The 22,117-nt window shown below is 34.9% G+C and overlaps 2 protein-coding genes across 5 annotated transcripts in view; one reads left to right on the top strand and one right to left on the bottom strand.

The window, feature by feature from the left end:
- Window positions 1-6,480: 6,480 nt before the first annotated feature.
- Window positions 6,481-13,877, top strand: LOC137407362 (cyclin-C-like). Of its 3 annotated transcripts, none has more exons than XM_068093993.1 (8): window positions 6,481-6,546; window positions 7,984-8,092; window positions 9,014-9,120; window positions 9,262-9,346; window positions 10,886-10,955; window positions 11,041-11,184; window positions 12,188-12,344; window positions 12,778-13,877. In XM_068093993.1, exons 2-8 carry the CDS (start codon window positions 8,061-8,063, stop codon window positions 12,987-12,989), a joined length of 807 nt encoding a protein of 268 aa, XP_067950094.1. In that variant the 5' UTR covers window positions 6,481-6,546; window positions 7,984-8,060; the 3' UTR covers window positions 12,990-13,877. The 3 variants fall into 3 exon arrangements, with proteins under 3 accessions (XP_067950094.1, XP_067950096.1, XP_067950095.1); XM_068093994.1 differs by having other exon boundaries at window positions 6,499-6,546; window positions 8,048-8,092; XM_068093995.1 differs by lacking the exon at window positions 11,041-11,184.
- Window positions 13,878-14,301: 424 nt separating this feature from the next.
- LOC137406665 (collagen alpha-2(IV) chain-like) overlaps window positions 14,302-22,117 on the bottom strand; it is a 97,319-nt gene continuing 89,503 nt past the window's right edge. For both annotated transcript variants that reach the window (XM_068093277.1, XM_068093275.1), the window contains 3 exons: window positions 18,796-18,952; window positions 16,151-16,280; window positions 14,302-15,147 (listed from right to left, as the gene is read on the bottom strand). In XM_068093277.1, coding sequence (XP_067949378.1) covers window positions 14,878-15,147; window positions 16,151-16,280; window positions 18,796-18,952 — 557 coding nt within the window. In that variant the 3' untranslated portion in view covers window positions 14,302-14,877. The remainder of the gene's footprint in view (window positions 15,148-16,150; window positions 16,281-18,795; window positions 18,953-22,117) is intronic.

Raw genomic sequence — 22,117 nt, 5'->3', positions numbered from 1 at the left:
TGCTGCATTAAAGATATGTATAATTTTTTTATTCATCAATATTTGTGTAGTCTGGTTTATCCTGTCGTGTGTGGTATAAGGAGAAATTGGGTTATTCACAATTAATCTGAATCTACTCATACATCAGGGTTGAATTTATCCTGTCATTGTCTTCTTATTCTATTTTGACTATGTTCAGTTTGTGCACCTTTGCTTATCTTGTGTGAACTAATTTGATTAACTGTAGGTTGTATTACTGGTTTAGGCACTAGTGAAATGTTAGGCTATTATAAGCAATACTGCATTGATATTTACCAGCAGAATATACTTATTTATTCTTTAGGTCCAATATTAAAATACACAATTAACAAAATTTTAAAAACAGTAATATTAATAGCAATAGGTTGACATAGCCAATGAAAGCTCCCTTACGTTTGTCCATGTTCGTTTGCTCAGTCCCTTGAAGTAAATTCTACTCGACAAGGATAGACAACTCCCAACTCAAGAGCGAGTTCACGCAAACTCGATGAGTCAATAAACAGACTTGTGGGTGAGCCGATAAACAGACTCGATGGTGAGCTGATAAACAGACTCGATGGTGAGCCGATAAACAGACTCGAGAGTGAGCCGATTAACAGACTCGAGAGTGAGCCGATAAACAGACTCGAGAGTGAGCCGATAAACAGACTCGAGAGTGAGCCGATAAACAGACTCGATGGTGAGCCGATAAACAGACTCGATGGTGAGCCGATAAACAAACTCGATGGTGAGCCGATAAACAGACTTGAGAGTGAGCCGATAAACAGACTCGTGAGTGAGCCGATAAACAGACTCGTGAGTGAGCCGATAAACAGACTCCTGGGTGAGCTGATAACAGACTTGTGGGTGAGCCGATAAACTGACTCGATTGTGTTTTTTCTCAACTATTACACCCTAGCAAGCCAAGCGCAGTAATTCTTGATGTTCGGTCAATAGCACTTATAGTGAATGCAGCTATGATACGCTGGCTAATATCACAATGCTAAAGTCAGAAACAGTGACAAGAATGTTATACACTATTTGCTTTTGAAACTCAAGCAGAGCTTATTTGTAAAGAACGCAGTATCTTTATTGGTGTTATATCTCTCAGTACCAAGCAGTAACACACCAACAATGATCAAACCGGCAGGTTATATAGCAATCCCAAGAAAAATCCACAATTGATTGGCTGCACAGTAATCAGGTCAACCAATTCCACAATAACATATTTCGAATACAAAAACGATAGCATTTGTCACTAACTAATCACGCAATACGAGTATTAATAATTTTTTTAGTGTTTGTATAGTAACATGCAAATCTTTGAACAATATGGTAATAAATGGTTAACATAAAAAAATTGCTAGTATCACACATACACTCTACATTGGACAAGCGTTAAGCGTGCGACTTATAAATGACTATTCAAATTTGTCTGAATTACAATGAACGTAATATAGATCCATTGAGTTAGCAATTTGAAGCTGCCGGATTATAGGCTTAGAAAAGACGTCATCAACTCTCTTACGCATTCTGATGTCTACAAATACGGGTACACACTGATTGACAGCTCATTCGCTTTTACAAGCATGAAGTGGGGTCCAAGACCATTCGCCCATCGGTAGATCCTATCGAGGACAACAGTGACCCTCTCGGGCTACTGGACTCACCAGTCAAAATCGATTTTTGAGTGCCAGTAGTCTCACCAACCACCTCAGCCCTTTTCAGGGCTATCATTTCCCTTTTAAGGGTTTTGTTCTGCGACGACAATGGTGGAAACTCGGTGTCGTACTTGTCCACTTTTTTTATTACACCCTTACGGTTGCGAGTCTCGGCAGTCAAATAAGTCATGACTGTAAATATGTAGATAGAGAGGTTCAGCAGTTGAAATAGGTGTCTTGGCAGTGAAAGAGAAAAGGCTTAGTAGATGATGGAAAAAAGGCTCATAGACAGAGAGAAATAGCCTCAGCATGCAGAGGGGGAGAGAGGCAGAGTCATTAAAGCTGTTATATTTTTTAGATGTCTCTGTTGGCCTGTGAGCAGGTGTTTAGGTGCTCAGTTTCTGTTATTTATGGTGCACAGGGGTATTATTTGGTTGGGTTTGTCTTAACCCTTTTGCAGGTGAGTTTTTGAGCTTATTTCTGATCGCCCTGGGTGAATTAATTTTTTTTAAAAATGAAAATTTTGAATTTTATTAAAATGATATTTTTGCTACACTATGGTTGTATGATAGGTTTGTATCATATAACAAGACATTTTACAAACAGTTTTACACCCTTTGTGCCTGTTTGAGCTATTTAAACTACCCTTACACATGTAAATTTTTTTTTAATTGAAAAATTTGATTGCTGTTTCAATAATTTTATATTGTTGAATAAAACATATTCTGTATTTATGTTACAAATAAAGTATTTTACAAGTAGAACCACACTTTGTAATGCATATTAGCCACTGTTTAGACTTAGTCCATAGCACATATCCATAGTCCATACAGTCTATTTGTGGTCTATAGTCCATACTGTCTATCATCAGATTGACATAAGAAAAATTTGAGTCATTGTTTGAGTCATCAACTATAGAATCTGCCAAAACAAACTGGGCCCTTCAAGTTGATCTAGCAGGTCGTTGGGAAGATGAAGCCATGATTATAAAATGTTTTTTTTGTGTTCACAAAAAATCAAGGCTTGGTTCTTACTAAGTAAAAAAGGCACCTAGAAAGGGCGTCGACAACGATCATAAAGCATAAAAACCAATTCAGGGAAAAAGGCTTAATATCTTACTGAGTAAAAAAAACATAGAAAGGTCGTTTAATAACGATCGTCCAAAACAAGTTGAAATAAAAAGACACATGTCTAAAATGTAGTTATTCAAGTCCTCACATGTGTTTTTTACTTTAGAAAATTTTTAATTGGATAAAAAACGAACACAAACCAATGGCAAGTTCATTTGTTCACATAAAAGCATAAAAATCAATTCGGGGGAAAAAGGCTTAGTATCTTACTGAGTAAAAAAACATAGAAAAGGCGTTTGATAACGATCGCCCAAAACAAGTTGTAATAAAAAGATACATGTCTAAAATTTAGTTATTTAAGTCCTCACATGTGTTCTTTTACTTTTGAAAATATTTAATTGGATAGAAAAATGAACACAAACCAATAGCAAGTTCTTTTGTTCACATAAAAGCATAAAAACCAATTCGGAGAAAAATGCTTAGTATCTTACGGAGTAAAAAAACATAGAAAAGGCGTTTGATAACGATCGCCCAAAACAACTTGAAATAAAAAGATACATGTCTAAGATGTAGTTATTCAAGTCCTCACATGTGTTCTTTTACTTTACAAGGTACTTAATTGAATAGAAAAATGAACACAGACCAATAGTAAGTCTTAATACATAGTGCGTACGATATCGCCATTTATGTCGCGCTACCCACTAGAATCACTATCGTAAAACGACATTAATGTCGTATCACCTGCAAAAGGGTTAAGTACGTCATTTGAGTATACTTAGGTGTGCAAAAATATTTTTTTTGTTCAAGTCTCCAGCTGGCGTCAGCGATGTAAACATTGATGGTGGAACGTGTGACTAATTTTTGGTATTTAGGTCACGTCTGTCAGAGGATGGCAGAGATGTATAGGTATAATCATGTCTGTATTTTTGTGGTTTTCTGATTTGCTGAGTAACATAGTTTTTCTAATTTTGTCTTTGATTGTATCTTGCGAATGGTTTTTTTACGGCTCTCTAATTTGCTGAGGGATGTGCTCTTTTCTGGTTGAATCTTTTTTATACAGATGTTTTGAGGTTAAAGCAAATCGGGTAAGTTGTTGAGGTTCTCCCCTCGGTGTCTCGTTTTGCTGATGTTTCCATACAACAATACTGAGGTGATCACAGTTATGGAACCACCTAAAAATCTTTTTTGTCGAGTTCTTAGTCATTTATGGTATGAACTCACTTTATTTATTATCTCAGACCATACATACTATACATACCATAAACCTCTAATTTGACGCCATGGCGCTCTATTTTTAACCCTTCTCTCAGGGTGGCGGTCAATTGGAGGTGGCATTCAAATAGAGGTGACATTCAGTTTTGCGGTATGTGAAAAAAAAAGTTTTTTAGATACTCTATCCCAGGGGTGTGCAACAGGCGGCCCGCGGGCCACAATCCGGCTCACAGGCAAAGATAATGAGCCCCCTGCATTTTGGTGCTGGTGTTTTAGTGTAGTAAACAAACTCTCATTCACCTAGCGCCTACGGAATAGCCATGAGATCATCATCGCATTAAGGACAATATAATAGCTTAGTTAATGATGCTTGTTTATATAGTCAGTCCTGACCGCTATCAAATGGAGATGATAGAATTACAATCAGATGCTGATTTGAGGAGAGCATATACTAATAATGATTTAGTAACCTTTTATGAGAAATACGTATTTGGAAAGTATCCAAATCTAGAGCTGCATGCTAGAAACATGTTATCACTTTTTGGCAGTACGTATTGTTGCGAACAGTTTTTTCATAAATGAAGTTCACTAAAGACAGGTACCGAAGTCAACTCTACCTATGTACACCTGACCAGTCAACTTCGAGTTGCTACTACATCAGTAAAAGCGGACATTGATAAGTTGTGTAAAAACGTAAAATACCAAGTTTCACACTAATTATCTGATATGCACTTTATTTGTTTGTCTCAATTTCTTGGTCCAATATTACAGATTCATTCTAATAAAAGTTTGTATTTATTGTTTGCAAGAAATGTACTTTTTTATATTATAATATTTTCTCAGTCTCCTCAACTTGACACACAATTTTTTATTAGATTACATTATTTCGGGTTGCTGGCCCTAGGTGTTGTTCAAATATTGAAAAGTGGCCCTCAAAAGAAACATGTTGCACACCCCTGCTCTATCCGTTATCAATAGTCTTCTCAAGAAATATGTTCCATTTATTAGCCACCCATTTTACCTATTTCATGATTGACAATAATGAAGCTGGGCTGGGCAACTAAGGATTAAGTAAGATGCCACGAATACTATAAAGGCTACCAATTTACTTTCGTTCAGTCAGATGTATATTTTGTCAACGAATATAAACTTAGCTTTACTTTTCATTTGATCCTTTGTTTTAACGTGCAGATGCCGTTATGTTACACCAAAAACAGGCTGAAAGGCAAATGTCTGCTAATGTTTAATAATATTGGTGTGTGGAACATCCTTAGCTTTAATATGCATATTGCCATACTTCATCTAATAAATACTTAACAAACTATGAATTAATAACAAATAATGTGTATATTTTATGCAGTTCTATAATTATGATCGCCATGAAATTGCTTTGGCAATGATAGGTCATGCCCTTACATATGAATTCAATTAATTTGATTGATATGGTTAAATAAAACAATGATATGCTTGGATTTGCTGAAAATTTCGTAATTTATAAATATGCAATATTGTAATCAATATCTGTATGGCTAGGACACTCTATTGAAAGAGAATGTTCATTTAGTACAAAATTTATTTGTCTACAAATGTTTACCTTCAGGATGAACGTTACTCGATGTTTTTTAGGTTGTAAGCCTTAAAAAATGTATTGCTATAGTTGAACGTATAAGCTAAAGGGAAGTTGATAATTTTTGCATGTTTAATTTAAAATCATGTGCCAAAAATGTTTAGGACACGAATTCTAAGATAGAAATGGAAGTACGATGTCATTAAAAATATTGTTTAAATTATATGCCACTTGAACCTAGACATGACTGCACCAAAACAAGACCAATTATCTACAAGTGATATAGTGGAATAATTGTCTACAAGTGATATAGTGGAATAATTATCTACAAGTGATATAGTGAAATAATTGTCTACAAGTGATATAGTGGAATAATTGTCTACAAGTGATATAGTGGAATAATTGTCTACAAGTGATATAGTGGAATAATTGTCTACAAGGGGTATAGTGGAATAATTGTCTACAAGTGATATAGTGGAATAATTGTCTACAAGTGAAAATAGCATAGACGCACTCTCTGCATTCAAAAAGCACACAACTTCTAGTTTGCTTGCAGCCACGCTCGTAAAAACTTATACATATATTTGTTAACCTTATACTCTATGGAAAGGCCAACTCAGTCACAGATAAACTTCTAGGCAAGAACAAAAAAACTTGTTCAAAAAAGATAAAGAAGACTTACTGTGTTTGGCTATAAGAAGCATTTGCTATTTAAGAAATGAAACTCCCTCATGTTTTTGACTCAGAGTGATGCATGGGCTAGAATTTTAAAGTAAATTGGTATATAGACTAAAAACCTCCTAGTGAAGATTTCAATGGAAAGGGATAATTGATTGAGTGAAAATCATTTATGTTTGCATTTCATATTTATACACATGAATCCAAGTATTTATTTGGGTTTGTTCGGATGTCCTTTTGCATGCATGTTGTCTGTTGGTTTTTATTTATAGGCGTACATGTAATCAATAGTGTTTTTGTAGACAAAAGGATAAAGGAACTGTCTCTCAAGCAAAGAAGTTCAATTCAAGTCTCACCAAAGGTTAGTTTCCTGCTGTTACTAAATTATTGCTTTTTTAGCAAATTAACAAGCAACATATTTCACTACTACACTATTTTTTATTTATTTGTCAGTAACATCAGATATTTATGCTAGTACTACATGCAAATGCGCTCTTGCAATATTATACAATAGTCAATAGTGATTGACATACATGTATGTCAATCATTAAGGATGTAGGCATACATTGACATACATGTAAATAAATACATATATATTTACATAAATATAACATTGAGCTATATATCTCAATGTTACTGTCATTCGTCTGTCTAGTTATAGCAACAAAAAATCACCTTCATGCTGGATTTGAACTCACGACATTCAAAGCACAGTCTACTAACAAGCATGCATAGCCACAAGGCTAAGCCGTTCCTATCATTCCCATCGCTCTTACCGTAAATTATATCCTTTTTGCGATTGCATTCGCTAAATGTGCAATTTTTATTATTAATTAATATTACCTTTTGCCTGTATATATAAATCTCAATATTTGTCTGTTGTCCGTCTGTCCAGTTATAGCGTTAAAGCTTTAGCTACGAATAATCACCTTCGTACTGGTTATAAACTCGCGACATTCAAATGGCAAGTCTACTAACAAGTGCGTGTAACCACAAGGCTAAGCCGTTCTTATCCCATCACTCTGACCATATACTGTAAATATTTTTCGCAATTGCACAATGTACACGTTTTATTATTTATTATTATTGTTTTTTCATTTATTATTCTTAAAAAGCTAATTTTTCACCGTTAACTATTTTTAATGTTTAATTTTCAAATAAGCCTTTTCAATTTCAAATGTGCCGTTACACTCATATTTTCTGTTGCGCTAAATCTGTACAAGCTAAATGCTTTTCTCGTGGACAACTGTATTATCTGTAGTAGGAATAGCCTCTACATTTTCTCCCCATTCGGTCAGACGAAATACCAAACAGGCAGTCCTATATCTCATTTTTACCTTTGTACCAGTATCGAGAGGTACCAGTGTCATCCATCCAAACTTTGAATACAACGAGCTTCTGCTGCAACAGCAACCTTTTTATACAAACACTTCCATGTACTCATTGTTTATTATTTGCTTAATTTGTTTGAATTGCACAAAAACAGTTCTCCGATATGAAGTTTAAAAGTTAGAACGGTAAATACTGTATATATTAAATATAAATAAGTTTTCTGCGCAAAGACTTTTTTACTCGAGCAATGCCAGGCATTCACCCAGTATACATATATATATATATATATAATTAATTATAAAGTTTCACTTATCTTTTTCAATCTTCTTCAGTAACTTCCAGTTTCATGTATCCACACTTACCATCCTGCCGTGTTGAACTCATATAGCCACTTGACTGCAATACAGCTATTGATAACTCTATATGAATGTACTAGTCTGTTAGACTCTTTCTTTCCCATTTGTAGTAAGAAAGATGTTTTAGTGCTGAAAACATACAAAGTGATATGTTGTCTATCACAACTGTTTAAGGTGGAATCTAACGATGGCAGGCAACTTCTGGCAAAGTTCGCATTAGTAAGTGCAAGCCTTACAAAAAGCTAATTTATCCACAGAACAATTAAAGTGGTGACAGTTGGTGCATTCTGTGTGTTCTGTTGACAAGTTTTCTAGAAGAGTGTTGTGGTTTTTAATGAGTTTAATAGAATGTAACAGAAGGCAAGCAGTACTATTAGGAAAGTTACGTAGTTACTTAGTATTACTGGAAACTTCAACCACTTCACATTGTCAATTTAATAAGACATAGACATTCCAAGATCAATGATAAAATTATTTAGAATTCTATTATATCACATAATACAGCTGATTTTCATCAATTCAATCACAGGCTGAATCATATGTCAGCTAAAGTTGCACCTGAAGCCCATCGACATGTGTGTAAGAACAGTATCCTTGTCTCATAATCAAACACTTTATTATTCTTTGTAACTTTAGAAAGTGTGAGACAATATTTTTTCAACTAGCTGATGAATGACTTGTTCTGTTACGAGGCTCTCAAACTATGAGCTAACCTAGTAGCACTTTACTTATACATTCAAGATGATATTTGTAGAATTGGTGCTCTGATTAGCTGCATATGGCTCTTAATCTTTCACATAGCGAAATAGTCTTAAGATATGACATAAGAAGCTTTAAGTAGAAACTACCAGATATCTTTTGATGGTGTACTTCACCACTAATATCTCCAATATCTTTACTATTTTATATGAACATACTATATGTTAAATATTGCATAGAATTTTGCTAATAGTAAAGTGTCATCGGAATACCGTTATGTATTACTGCATAATATTTTAAAGTAATATACAAGTTATGTAAGGTACTAACAAACGCATTGCTATGCAACATTGTTACCATGGATTTGCATTTGGTTTTAAGATAAGCAGGATTGGAACGCTTGAGAATAGTAATAGTTACGTTGTTGTATTTGTCTTCTAGCACAGAATGGATTCTGGCTCGGCAAGACATTTACCTCAAAAGGAAACCAGACCTTACTGTTTTAACGGAGGAAGAATACCAGAAGATTATGATCTTCTTCGCTAACTGTGAGTTACTATGAAATATCTTCCAGCTTTTAAATGGTTAGCGTAAAGGTTGTATGTTTAAATTGAGCTGTTGATCAGATTAGCTGTTATTTTACCGTAATATCGATTGCTTTTCATGACTCAAATTTAAACTTTTGCCAGTCATACAAGCCATAGGAGAGTCTATGAAAGTGCCGCAGCAAGTTATTGCCACTGCTACCGTCTATTTTAAAAGGTTTTACGCCAGGTAAGTATTACTTTCACTCAGGAATTATAGATCGCTTGTAAATGTATAAGTCTAGTCAAGTCAGTCTCACTCTGAAGAAAACAAATAATGTTCAATATTGGCTACTACACATCAGATTTTCAATAATTATTGATGTCAATGGTATAGTGTTGTGCATATATTCAGGCATGAAAGTATAAGCACCATCATGTGAGCAGCAGTTGAAGGTGTGGTATAGCAACAAGTAACTTCAGTTCGAATTACCAGTTAAACCAAGACAAACTGGACCAAACCCTTTTTTGGCTGTATTAGATCAAGGTTTTGATGGTTTTGATGGGTTTATTATTTTCCCAAGCGAATAAATACAAAGATTTAAGCGTTATTTGAATTTTACTGATGAGGGCAGTTGTGGCCTGCCGGTCTAGAACATCTGACTTACCAACAACAGGTTGGGTTCAATTCCCAAAAGGACCAATGGTGGTGACAGGAATGACATTCAATCTTAAACTACTCTCTGCAACTGGACATGTTTACCGTCATTGTGGTTTCCTGGCTAGTAGACATGTCCAGCTATCACAGAGCATTATTTGTGTAACAATGACTCTCTCTTAAAAACACACACAGCCTCTACTTGCAGTATGATAAGCAGACACCATACATGATCTTTGAGGGATTGCTCACACACTGATGAAGTTGAGGGGTCATAATCTTCACTATAATAATACTTTGTCATAATTGTGCCCATAGCTATTTCACTTGATGATCTCTCATGGTGCATGGAACTGTCAGTGTATTAATATTTATGATGTATGGGTTGTAATTGGTTTAAGGTGAGATGTGAGCGTCAAAGACTATGTCAGTGTGTCGACATCGGTCTTACGGGTATACAAGAAGCATTGCTGGTCACTCTCCAATTTTAGACTCGTGACCGGTTGTAGATTATAAAATATAATTATTCAATTAAATGAAATTTTGTTTTCGTCAATCATACTAAAATCTAAAATCAACTCTAATGTTTGCTGTGTTGTTTTAAGTTAATCATGAAACTAACAACTTGACTCTTAAAGTAGGGCTTTTGTCATCAGCTGGAACTTTGGCTTTACCGTATATACACTGGTCTTCCAAAAATGCATGAATACTGGACTTGAGGACTCGATATAAATACAATCTCCCAAAATGTTTTGCTATTTCTGATACAAATTATTGATTTTAATAGTTTCCATTTTGCTGTAGCTTATAAACAATTATACTTCATCTAGCTAATCAGTGACCATCAGTGACCATTCATGCAACTCAAATTCAGCTTGGGTCTCGGCTGGCGCTCATTGCCATTGTCATAAGCTACATCATTTAGTGTTGAGTTTAGTATTTTTTGTCTAGTTGGGCTGGTTTGATTTATCTTTCTTTCAGCTGCTCTAAAAATCCACTTATTCATCAAATTTTTGGCCGATTCCACGTGTACCTCACGTAGAACACAAGTACCGCTGTACATCACAGCTACACGTGGAATTGTGAGGTAGACCGTTCCATGTGTATTTCACAATATTTCTTCTGTTTCAGGAGCTCTTTCAAATGTATCGACCCATTCCTAATGTCTCCGACTTGCATACTACTTGCGTCCAAGGTTGAGGTAAGCACCGTCTTTTTCTGTCTCTTTTTAGCATATTTTCATTATCTCAGCATCGATTGTGTACTCGTTCATGCTGTTCTTACAGGAGTTTGGATTGATCTCAGCGAACAAAATAGCTGCCATATGTGGAAGCATCGTTAAAGGAAAAATGCAATATGCGTTTAAACAGGAATATACATACAGACAAAATCATATCTTCGAGTGCGAATTCTTCCTCCTTGAAATGATGGTATATCACATTCCACTCTCGTTTTTGGTTTTATATTATATACTATTTTGCTTTGGAATTTTATTATTGTAAAATTCCTTAACTCATTGCGTACCAGGAGCCACGTAGTGCGGCTTGGCACAGCGTGTCAAGTGCCATATGGCCAAGAGCCATGTTGTGTGGCTTTAGTAGACTTCGTACAAAACGTTTCTGATTAGTGAGGTGTTCATTACTTAGCCTATATTTAGACAAAACAATTTTTTGCCTGCGTTAAGCCAATTAAAAACATGTTTACAGCCCAAACTCAGTTTAGTTTTGCTTTGCAAAAACTAATTTTTTATTGCAATTTCTTCGCAATAACCAGGCTTGGAGGTTTCACTAATTGCAGATCAATGGACTTCTAATGATTATTTAGTGAGCTATAGTACTAATGACAGTGATTGTTTCAATTTTAGCAGTAGTAGTTATATGTTAGCTTTAGTAACAGTGGTAACTTGTCTGATTCGGAACCTGCTCAATTTGTTACTCATGGTAGTAGTGGAAGGGGTTGAAAAAGTGTCCAAGTTCTGCAACACATTTGTAGCTTTTTCATGGCATCGGCTGATGTAAAAAAGGTGTCATTCTGCAATCTGTGCTATCATCAATTTTTTCCATTAGACCTAGCAAGCGCTTGCAGGTAGTAGACGAAAATCCTGCCGTCTACCATTTTTTGCTCTTGTCACTTGAAGGTTTATCAGTATTGCCAGCAGAGATGTGGAACAGTTGGCATTTTTCAGCTATTTATATTCACAGTTTCTGATAGAGACAATACTCCTTACTCTGTTTCATTCCCCTCCCCTCTTAGCATTGTTGTTCAACATATCCACATTTTTTCAAACTCATATTTAGGTTAGACACACATGTAGCTTAATCACTTGCACTGTATCATATTTTTTTCTACAAAGAGTATTCACACAAACATACTTTCAATCATTGTATAAGGCTGTCTTAATGAGAACCATCATACTATAATATCCAATGGCAGGATTGCTCGCTGATAGTTTTCCAACCGTACAGACCCTTGACAGCATATTGCGCTGAGCTCAATGAAGATGCAATACTTCCTCTTGCTTGGAGAGTTGTGAATGATAGTCTGAGGACAGATGCAGCACTCCTTTATCCGCCATATCTTATAGCCATAGGTTAGTGCCCCTTGGTATAAGCAATGCATATAAATGCTGTTGGAGTTGTGCTTCCTCGATGGGCTGCTCGCGCTTTCAGCAAGATATATACATATACTTTCATTGGGCTGTCCATAATCATTTTTATGGACAAAAATGTTTTACATGGTGCCACAAGAAAATAGATAAAATAGTATTGGCATGTGGTGTGATAAATGCAAAAAGCAAGTTTATACAATTTAAAAAAAATCATAGTAATCATTTACAATTCTCAAAATCCCTGCTGGTTGAGGGACATTCTTTGTTTGTTTTGTTGTTTTATTTTATGATAATAAAATCTTCTACTGTGTAATGTAGAGAGTCCGTATTGAAAAGAGAGTGTGAATTAGGTTATCTCAGATAGAACAGTTTTGGTTTCATACAAGTGCAGCTAGAATAATATTATTATTTACAGCCTCAATGCATCTGGCGTGTGTGATGCTTCAAAAGGACTGCCAAAAATGGTTTGCCGAACTTTCAGTAGACTTTGACAAAGTACTGGAGATAATGCAACTCCTTCTCACTCTATATGATCTCTGGAAAGATGGTTATGATGAGAAGAAAGACATTTATAGCATTCTTGAAAAGATGCCTAAACCTAAGACAAATCCCAACCCAGCCCGATAGCACAATAGCTGGTATTCTGCCATCTAGGCTAGATTTCATTTGTTTTGGTGGTTCGGCTCATAACGTCAAGGTTATAACTCTATTATTTTCTAGCATGGCGCGTGGTGAATGGTTTCTGTAGATATTGAGAACTTTGTATATATATATATCAATTGCATTATAGACTACACAAGTCAATTCTTCTAACAACACTCTCATCATTTTCATATTCGTTTCTAGTCCACCTTTTGCATTAATGTTTAGATTATTTTGGTTGTATTGTAAATAAATTGTGTCTTCTTTTTGTATGATTTGATTTCTACAGATGGCATTACTCTAGATTTGATGTATCATGTATGTACTACTATACAATTTTTGACCTGGTCACGAAAAGCCCTATTAGCTTTTTTTGTGAACAGTAAATGTGTTGTGGATAATTGGCATCCTTTCCATACCTACCAAATTAAGAATTTTTTCCTCCTTGATTTTGTCTGATATTAGGAATAGAGCAGAGAAGTTGTTGTATCACATATTTGTTGCATAAACTCAACTTGACAAATAGTCACAAGTGAGTCACAAATTTATTAAGCTGTCATCTTTGTAATAATAGTCTTGTCAATCGTCTTCTCAGGAGGGTGCCCAAATCCGATTCAATAAGTTCAATGTTTTTTGTGAAGTATTGTGCAATTGGCAAAATTGCACAACGTCTATTGGGAATTGCCAACTTCAATGATACGGTATACAGCCCCCCCTGTATACTGGGGGCTGTCTATCATTGCTTCAACTAATTTTTCGATGCAGCAAGTATTTTTTAAAATTAAACGATTGATTTTCACTATATCATAATTATGGTGATCACTAGGTTTATTCATTGCATGAATCGTAATAAAAAGATTAACGTCAGTCTTATGAAGCGACAAGTTTAATTTGCATTTTGTTGCATGTCATTTTGATGTTATCCTATCTTGTATGATAGTATATGATCATATCGTTAGTGCTTGTTACTAAAACATGTTATATCTCAAGTGTTCTAATATAAAAAATAATTGCATAGGTATTCCATAAAAAACTGCTATATATATTGAGCCAGAAATTACTCAAATGGTTTAATTCATTGAATTATACAAACAATGTAAATTCCAAACCCATGGCGTATCTTGTATCACCATTCATCTATTGTTGATTGTATCACCGAGTCACATTATATTGATAAGTTTATAAAGTGTCTGGGCTCTACATTCCTCTGCATTCTTTCAAATATTTCTCACTCGATTCATTTAAATTTAGAGCATAAGTCAATAAATTGTTTATAATAAATAAAGCAGAACTAAAATTCTAGTTGACAATTTATTGCTTGTCACAACAATGATCTGTATATAGTTTGACTAACCAGCACTAGAACGGACTAAGAATACTTATTACTTTGCAAAATATATTGTTTTCCAGGTATTTTCAATAATATATTTTTGCTGTGTATACTCTCACTAGTACATTAGTAAATTAGCGTATGGCAGATCAATAAAAATTAAAGACATTTTGTTTCAAAATACTTCATATAAATATATGCTTAGCACCTTTACAGCCAACCAAAGCTGTGTTTACACTGTGATTGGTCAGCTAACAGATTTCATGGTAAGTTTTTCAAGTAGAAAACATAAATCCCGTAAAAATTGATTTGAGGTTTTCATTAAGCTACAATACTACGTTCGAATCTTAAAATTATGTAAAAATAAACTGCTACAGTCATGTGATATTATGTTTCAACTCCTTGGATAGTATATACAGTTCAGCAGTATCACAAACAATGTCCAATATACAAACACAACCGTTTGAAGCCTTCTTAGTCTAATTCCATGAAACACATCTCTAATAGTAAGTTTTCGGAAGTTTAAGATGAGTTGTCTGTCATTCACAATCTCCTAACCCTTCCTCTCTGACATACTTGACACCTGCTGACTCGATCTCGCTGATTCGGTGGTTTTAAGGTTTCGCTGTCAGGTGCCTCCCACTGGCTGTTGTCATCTTGAGTTCTCAGCCAGAAGCTGAACTTGTCTGAGAAGTAATGGCAGGTACCCTGTGCACCGTTGCATTCTATGAAAGGAGAAGTCCTGAAATTCTCTAGACACGAGCCAGGAGAGGAGAGCATTTGTCCACCTCCGTTGCCACCTGCGGCTGTATGCTGCAAACAACAGTATTTACTATGCTGTGAGGTAATGGTGTGAGGGACTCATTGTTAGTAGCTGAGGTAACCTTAAACAAAATTGCAGCTAATCAACTAAATAAAAAGTGATTATTGTCAAACGTCTAGATATGAATTTCATTAGGTCTGAGACCTGCTTTGTTGTTAAAACCATTGTATGTTGGATCAACTGCAACATATGTTAAAACCATTGTATGTTGAATCAACTGCAACATATGTTAAAACCATTGTATGTTGGATTAACTACGGTATATGTTAAAACCATTGTATGTTGAATCAACTGCAACATATGTTAAAACAATTGTATGTCGGATCAACTACAGTATATGTTAAAACCATTGTATGTTAGATCAACTATACTCATAAGGCTATACTGTAATTAATTTAATTCATTTCATATTAAAAAAACTACGATGCATATGATTACCCATTGCAACAAAATTAATGTGTTCTAAAAATGTAAGGAAAATTGCATAAAATAAATTAAATAGGAAGCAGCAGCTGAAAAAAGATTTTTACTGTCGCTTTATCGTACACTTGCAGGTAGAGGTAGTGATAGAGGTAAGCAATGTATGTAACTTATTCTAACTTGTACCAAGTAAGCTTTAAACTAGCTTGGCTTACATATTGCTTATTATTTTTTAACTTAATGTATTAATTTTACATTTCACCCTCAGGCTCTTTACTTTTACTTGCAAAACTGCGACGTTTCGAGAACTTCAATTTTGTATGCCGAGAATCACCTCAAGTATAGTGTCAAATCTTGGCCCCATTTTATGTAGAATTTTGAAAAATTAAACCACATACTAATATTTTGCAGCTTTAATATCAAACAATTCTCAAACTTGAAATCACAAATTGTATGAAAAAAGTACAGCTTACCGAAGCAAGTTCATGGAAACTTCCTCTCTTACAAAAATAAAATCGGTTAACAAGACAGTTTCATTCACAAAACCAAATACACTAAAGCATTGAAACTCACCAAAACAAAGCTGTAACCAATCCAGAGGCCCTCCCATCCATTAGGACATTCCGGGATAGTATAATCCTGGCTATGAATAGCCATTACATTAGAGGAAGTCTCGCAGACAGCACACCGGCTTACATACGGCCTGCAAAGAGACACAATTGTAAAAAAGGTGCTGGCTTTTGCAATACTTGTTCAGTATCCATTTATGCTGCTTGGTAAGTGCAAGATAATTTTCTTGATGAAGAATGAACCTTGACCTGACTTTAACTTAACTTGGTTTGTTTCAATTATCTTAAGCTAATTCACCATATATATTATATATATCTATATATTTCTCAAAGTTTGCGTTTCTGTCGTTGTGTATTGCTGGCTATAGCTATTTAAACCTCGAAATATAATATCAAGAAAATTTAATCTCAGACCCTCTCCTTCGCCAGTCCAATGCCTTACCAATTCAGCCACACAAGCTTGATGCATTCGGTAGGCGATATATGTCGTTATGTGGGTGCAAATATACAACCGCTCTCTGTTACGGACGCAACCTGATGGCGCAACGTCATGGAGGGCGGTAGCATAATTTTATGCAACCTCAATTGTGAGAGCAAGTAGTTAGCTCTTATTAATAAGCTACTCAAATTATCCATTGCCATTTTGCCAGGCTAATAGCGAGTGGCAGGCAACTTCATTACCCCTCATTGTTTATAGGCAGATTTTAAATACTCGGGCAACGCTGGGCATCCAACTATTATATATATACATATATATATATAAGTAAATACGCATGCTACATATGCTATTATATATATATAGGTATATATATATAAATATATATATATCGCTTTATCAGAACATTTGGCAATTTCTCAGAGCGCACCGGACTGCCTGCGTACTAGCATACCTACTAGTATACCTATGTATAATTGCATTTGATGCAGCATATTTACATTCAGTTACAGGTAGCAAGATAAATCCTAGTTTTGGTCACATGCTACCATCTACTTTTCAGTGACACCAACTAAAACTTAAAAAACAAAATGGCCACTTGAGAAGAAGATCCAAAATCAAGGATAATGTGGTCAGTTTAGTTGAATATAGAGATGCCCTGATTTTGATATTGACCTCTAAGCCAAGTATCTAGCTGATGCTGATCTTTGATTGAATATGTTTAAAACTTTGGATGCTTTCTAGAAATATGCTATTAATCATAATAATATCCTACCTCATCTCACTAACGCATTTAACAAACACAAAGCTTTTACCCCTCGATTACAAATAACTAATAAGTTCCGAAACTGCCATGTTACATTCAATTGCTGCCAAACAAATTAACTCCTAAACTGGGTGAGTAATTGTCTCATTTCAGTTAGATGTTAATAATACACGTTGCAATTCCTATTTACATTAATTAAAAACTTTTACAACTAATCCCGATCTAAAAATGAAGTGTAATGTTTCTATTTACCAGCATCACAACACTAAATTTAAATTATATATTTTGTTATACTAACAAATAAAGAGATGCATATTTTAGTGATATGTTCTGAATGAAAAAAGCAACGTGCCATGAAATACAAAAAATATGTAATGGTATCTGAATCTAGTTCGCTTTTAATGAAAATTGTCAAATTGGATTGGTATCTGGAGCATCTCTAGTTTAATACAAAGACTACTGAAGATTTGCATCACAATTCAAATCACAAGTTAAAAAATGAATGAACGAATCAGCAAAAATGAATTTTGATAACAGCAACATCTAGATAGCTTGTAGCAACGAAAAGTCTTTCCTCCTCGCTAGGTTAATAACATAGCTCAACATTATAATGTAACACATTTCATGTCTTTTTGTTGTGATTACCTTTCAACTGGCAAAGTTTTTAAACAGCTTTGTTCAATTTTTGCTCCAGAAATCACGATTAAATATTACCCTACAGGATGAAAATATTCGCGGAGTAAAGGTTTGCTCAAATTGCCTTTTTCATGCATATTCGCGGACTAATTTATTCGCAGATGAACACCATCACTCTCTATTAAGGTTAACTCTATTGCCGCTAGCAATAGAGTTAACCCTCCACGTGTGTACATCATGTGTTTAGGTTTCTATTTAGCTGACAACTACAAGTTGATCATGGAAAGTATTTGGTTAATTATGGCAAAACGTATCTGGACTGCAAATCAAATACATACCATAATGTCCAGATCGGAATCATTATCATCATCAACTCTGTTATTAGAGGTTGATGAAGTCGATTTCAATGTAAAAAGATGTAAAAGAGATTTTTGCGATGACGACGCCATGCCGAATAACTTGTGACAACCTTGAATAATTTTGTAAAGAAGTGTGATGCATTGTCAATGGGGTTAACTCAAAGCCCGGCGATGATTTTAAAAAATTTGGAACTCAGCTACGTTTACTACTTCTGCCTAGCGACTAGTTTTTAATTTTAAGCAGTAGTTATTCTCCCTTGTGTTTAAAAATAGAACTAATTATTCGTGGAATTTAATAATTCGCAGAATAGACTGTTCGCGAAGTCGTGAATTATTAAATTTATCAAATATTTTCATCCTGTAGGGTATATTATGATTGGTCAAAACACATTTTAATAAGAAAACTACATATAACAAGATCGATTAAAATGAAATATGTTTTGCTTGCATACCTTAACGCCTCACCCTCTACTGGCATCATTGGTAGTGGTTCAGTTGTGGACATCCAATAGGAAAGACTGTTTCTCTCTGCATAATGGCAGACCGAGTTGAAGTCACAGAACAGGAATGGCATCATGGAGAATTGGGGGAGACATGAGCCTGCCAAACCTAAAATATGCATAGTAGCATGTGATGAACACACATCGTAGTAGCAAGTGATAAACACACATCATAGTAGCATGTGATGAGCCACATATCATAGTAGCACATGATGAACGACATATCCTAGTAGCACGTGATGAACCACATATCATAGTAGCATGTGATGAACAGCGCATCATAGTAACACGTGATGAACCACATATCATAGTAGCACATGATGAACGACATATCCTAGTAGCACGTGATGAACCGCATATCATAGTAGCATGTGATGAACAGCGCATCATAGTAGCACGTGATGAACCACATATCATAGTAGCATGTGATGAACCACACTTCATCGTAGCATGTGATGAACTACATATCATTGTAGCATGTGATGAACCACATATCATAGTAGCATGTGATGAACCACATATCATAGTAGCATGTGATGAACCACATATCATAGTAGCATGTGATGAACCACATATCATAGTAGCATGTGATGAACTACATATCCTAGTAGCATGTGATGAACAGCGCATCATAGTAGCACATGATTAATCACACTTCATGGCAGCATATGGGAGGAACTATGTGAAAACCCGAATCACTTTGCATTTAAAAGTAACGGAAAATTCAAAATAATTATAATACTTGAAAATGGCTAAAAATAGAAAGCATAAGTAAACGTCTACTAAACAGAAAATGAAAACTATGTACAAATGTCTTGCACCACTTTTACAATCTGAATAAAGCCTTTCACACACAACTACTTAATAAATACAGTGTGAACTTAAGATATGTACTATGAACCCAGATGTATGTACACCTCCGAAAACTATGAACGCATATCTATCTATATATATATATTTCTCAAAGTCTGTCTTCTGTCTGTTTTTTGTATTCCATATGTCCAGCTATAGTGATTAAAGTCTTGGAGTTGAAAATTCACATTATGCTGGATTTGCCCTAACCATGAGACCACGAAAGCTCTTGTGATACAGAGCACATACTACATAACGTATACATCCTTTCCCGTTTTCACACAAAAATGACGTATTAATTGAAACTCTACCAACTCCTTTAGCTCTATGAAACGCGATGCTTTTTCGTCCTCGCCATACTTGGGCTAATTTGTTTTTAGCAAAACAGTATCAACAATAGATTCTCTCAAAATTAAAATTTGGCGATGTGTGCACTGATTATATACAGTGAAACTTTAGTTCGCGAAAGCTTCGGTTCTTGACCAACTCAATTTTCGACCGAAGATTTTGAGATTTTTTCATCTCGGATCTTGAACATAAAATCAGTTCTCGACCAAGCAGGAACATGCGCATTAAAATTAAAACAGCTCCGGAAACAGCATGGAAATATTCGTTAACAAATGGAAAAGCAATTTACGCTACATAAATTCTTTACAAAAAGGGAGGAACCATCTGGGACGATGTCTCCTTTGCTGAAGAGATTTGCTAGGGGGATAACCCCTCTAGTCGGGTTTTGTTCTGGAGGAGGATTATCCTTCAAAGATGTGAAGCAAACATTCCATTGCTGTTTGTATTTTATTTTTTCTACGATTTTAATGTAACTGATCTGTTGCATTTTTGCTGTTTTATTACCAATTTCTGTAATTTTTGTTATTGTACCTTAACCTTCAATGTTTTTTGATGTTTTAAGAACAAAACATACGAAATGTTTACTTTTGTTTTCTTTTTCCATCATCATAAACAGAAAACCTTTTATTAAACTTAAACACGATCTATATCTACCTGTTTTTATTTATAGTATGCAGTATACAGTACAGTTTATGGTGTGAAATGTAAAATATTTTACCGAAGTTGTTTTCTCGCTTTGGAACGGATTAAAATTTAAATACATTTATTCTAATGGGAAAAATCATCTCGGATCGCGAACAACTCGGTTTTCTAACAACGTTCTGGAACGGTTTATGTTTGAGAACCGAAGTTCCACTGTACGTTATTAAAAAAATACACGTCGCTGAAAGTTTTGAAATTTTAAGTTTACAGTGGTTTGAAAACTATTATAATCAATTTATTTTTTTATTTATTTGACCTGCACAAAATGTTTTCCTCATAATATGAGGTTCGAAAGTTACAGTTGTTTGACGTAGTTTGAAAACCTTTAAAGTTGTTTTAATTTTCTCTCTTAATTTATTTCAACTACACAAAACACTTCTCTCATGATATGTAGTTTGAAAGTTAGAATGGTAAATGTTGTTATATATGTTAAAAACAAATCAATTTTCTGTCCAAAGACATTTTATTACCCGGGCAACATCGGATAGAACAGGTAGTATAGATATACAGTCAAACATGGATAACTCGTCCACGGATAGCTCGAACACATGGTTAATTTGAACATTTCCTTTGGTCCGTTCCCACGTAATGATAAATTGCTATAGATAACTCGAACTCAACACTGTTAATTCGAACTGTTTTTTTGCCCAACGGATACCGAAACGGTTGTTATCGCTTTAGAAAATCACTTTATTCAAAGCCATAGAGGTAAACTTCATCTTTTCGTAATTCATAAGCGTCGTTATTACCACCATCGGCAAAATATTTTTGTCAACGACTTTTCTAAAAGTTTGGTGAAATTTGATTTATACTGCGATACGATGAATAGCACGGGCTAGCCGGGTCACGCGCGCACGGATTTTTGCCACGCACATACAAAACAAAAATCGTCTGTTGTTTTGTATGTGCGTGGCGAAATCCTTGAGTGCGCGGCGTAACCCAGCTAGCCCGTGATGAATAGTTTTCCGACGTTGATTCCGTGTTGAATCAACGTCGGAATGTTGAATGTTTAAAACGTCTTAAAATTGTTGTAATACGTTGTCTGAGCTACAAAAAACTATTCATCGTTTGACCTAAACACAGAATACGTGTGTACATTCAATAAGTATCTATTAAAAAAGCGTGAGTGATATAGAATGTACCGTAAAACCTCGTAAAACTTCTAATTGAACTGCCTCGGAGTGTTGCTCTTAATGAATCCCAGGTAAAGTAAAGTAATCTGCATAAACTTCAAGAAAAAACGGCAAAATTGATCGTGGGTAAAACCCCAAAAGAAAAAAATGTCTTTTCTTTTGAGCATTTCAACAACGATCAAGTTTTGCCAATGTCAATCTAAAAAACGTCCTGGCAATAACATCACCTCAAACAACAA

This window comes from Watersipora subatra, chromosome 10, assembly GCF_963576615.1.
Source record: "Watersipora subatra chromosome 10, tzWatSuba1.1, whole genome shotgun sequence".
In the NCBI taxonomy this organism is placed as follows: domain Eukaryota; kingdom Metazoa; phylum Bryozoa; class Gymnolaemata; order Cheilostomatida; family Watersiporidae; genus Watersipora; species Watersipora subatra.
The sequence above is the reverse complement of the archived record's forward strand: the minus strand, read 5'-3'. Positions and strand labels throughout refer to the sequence as shown.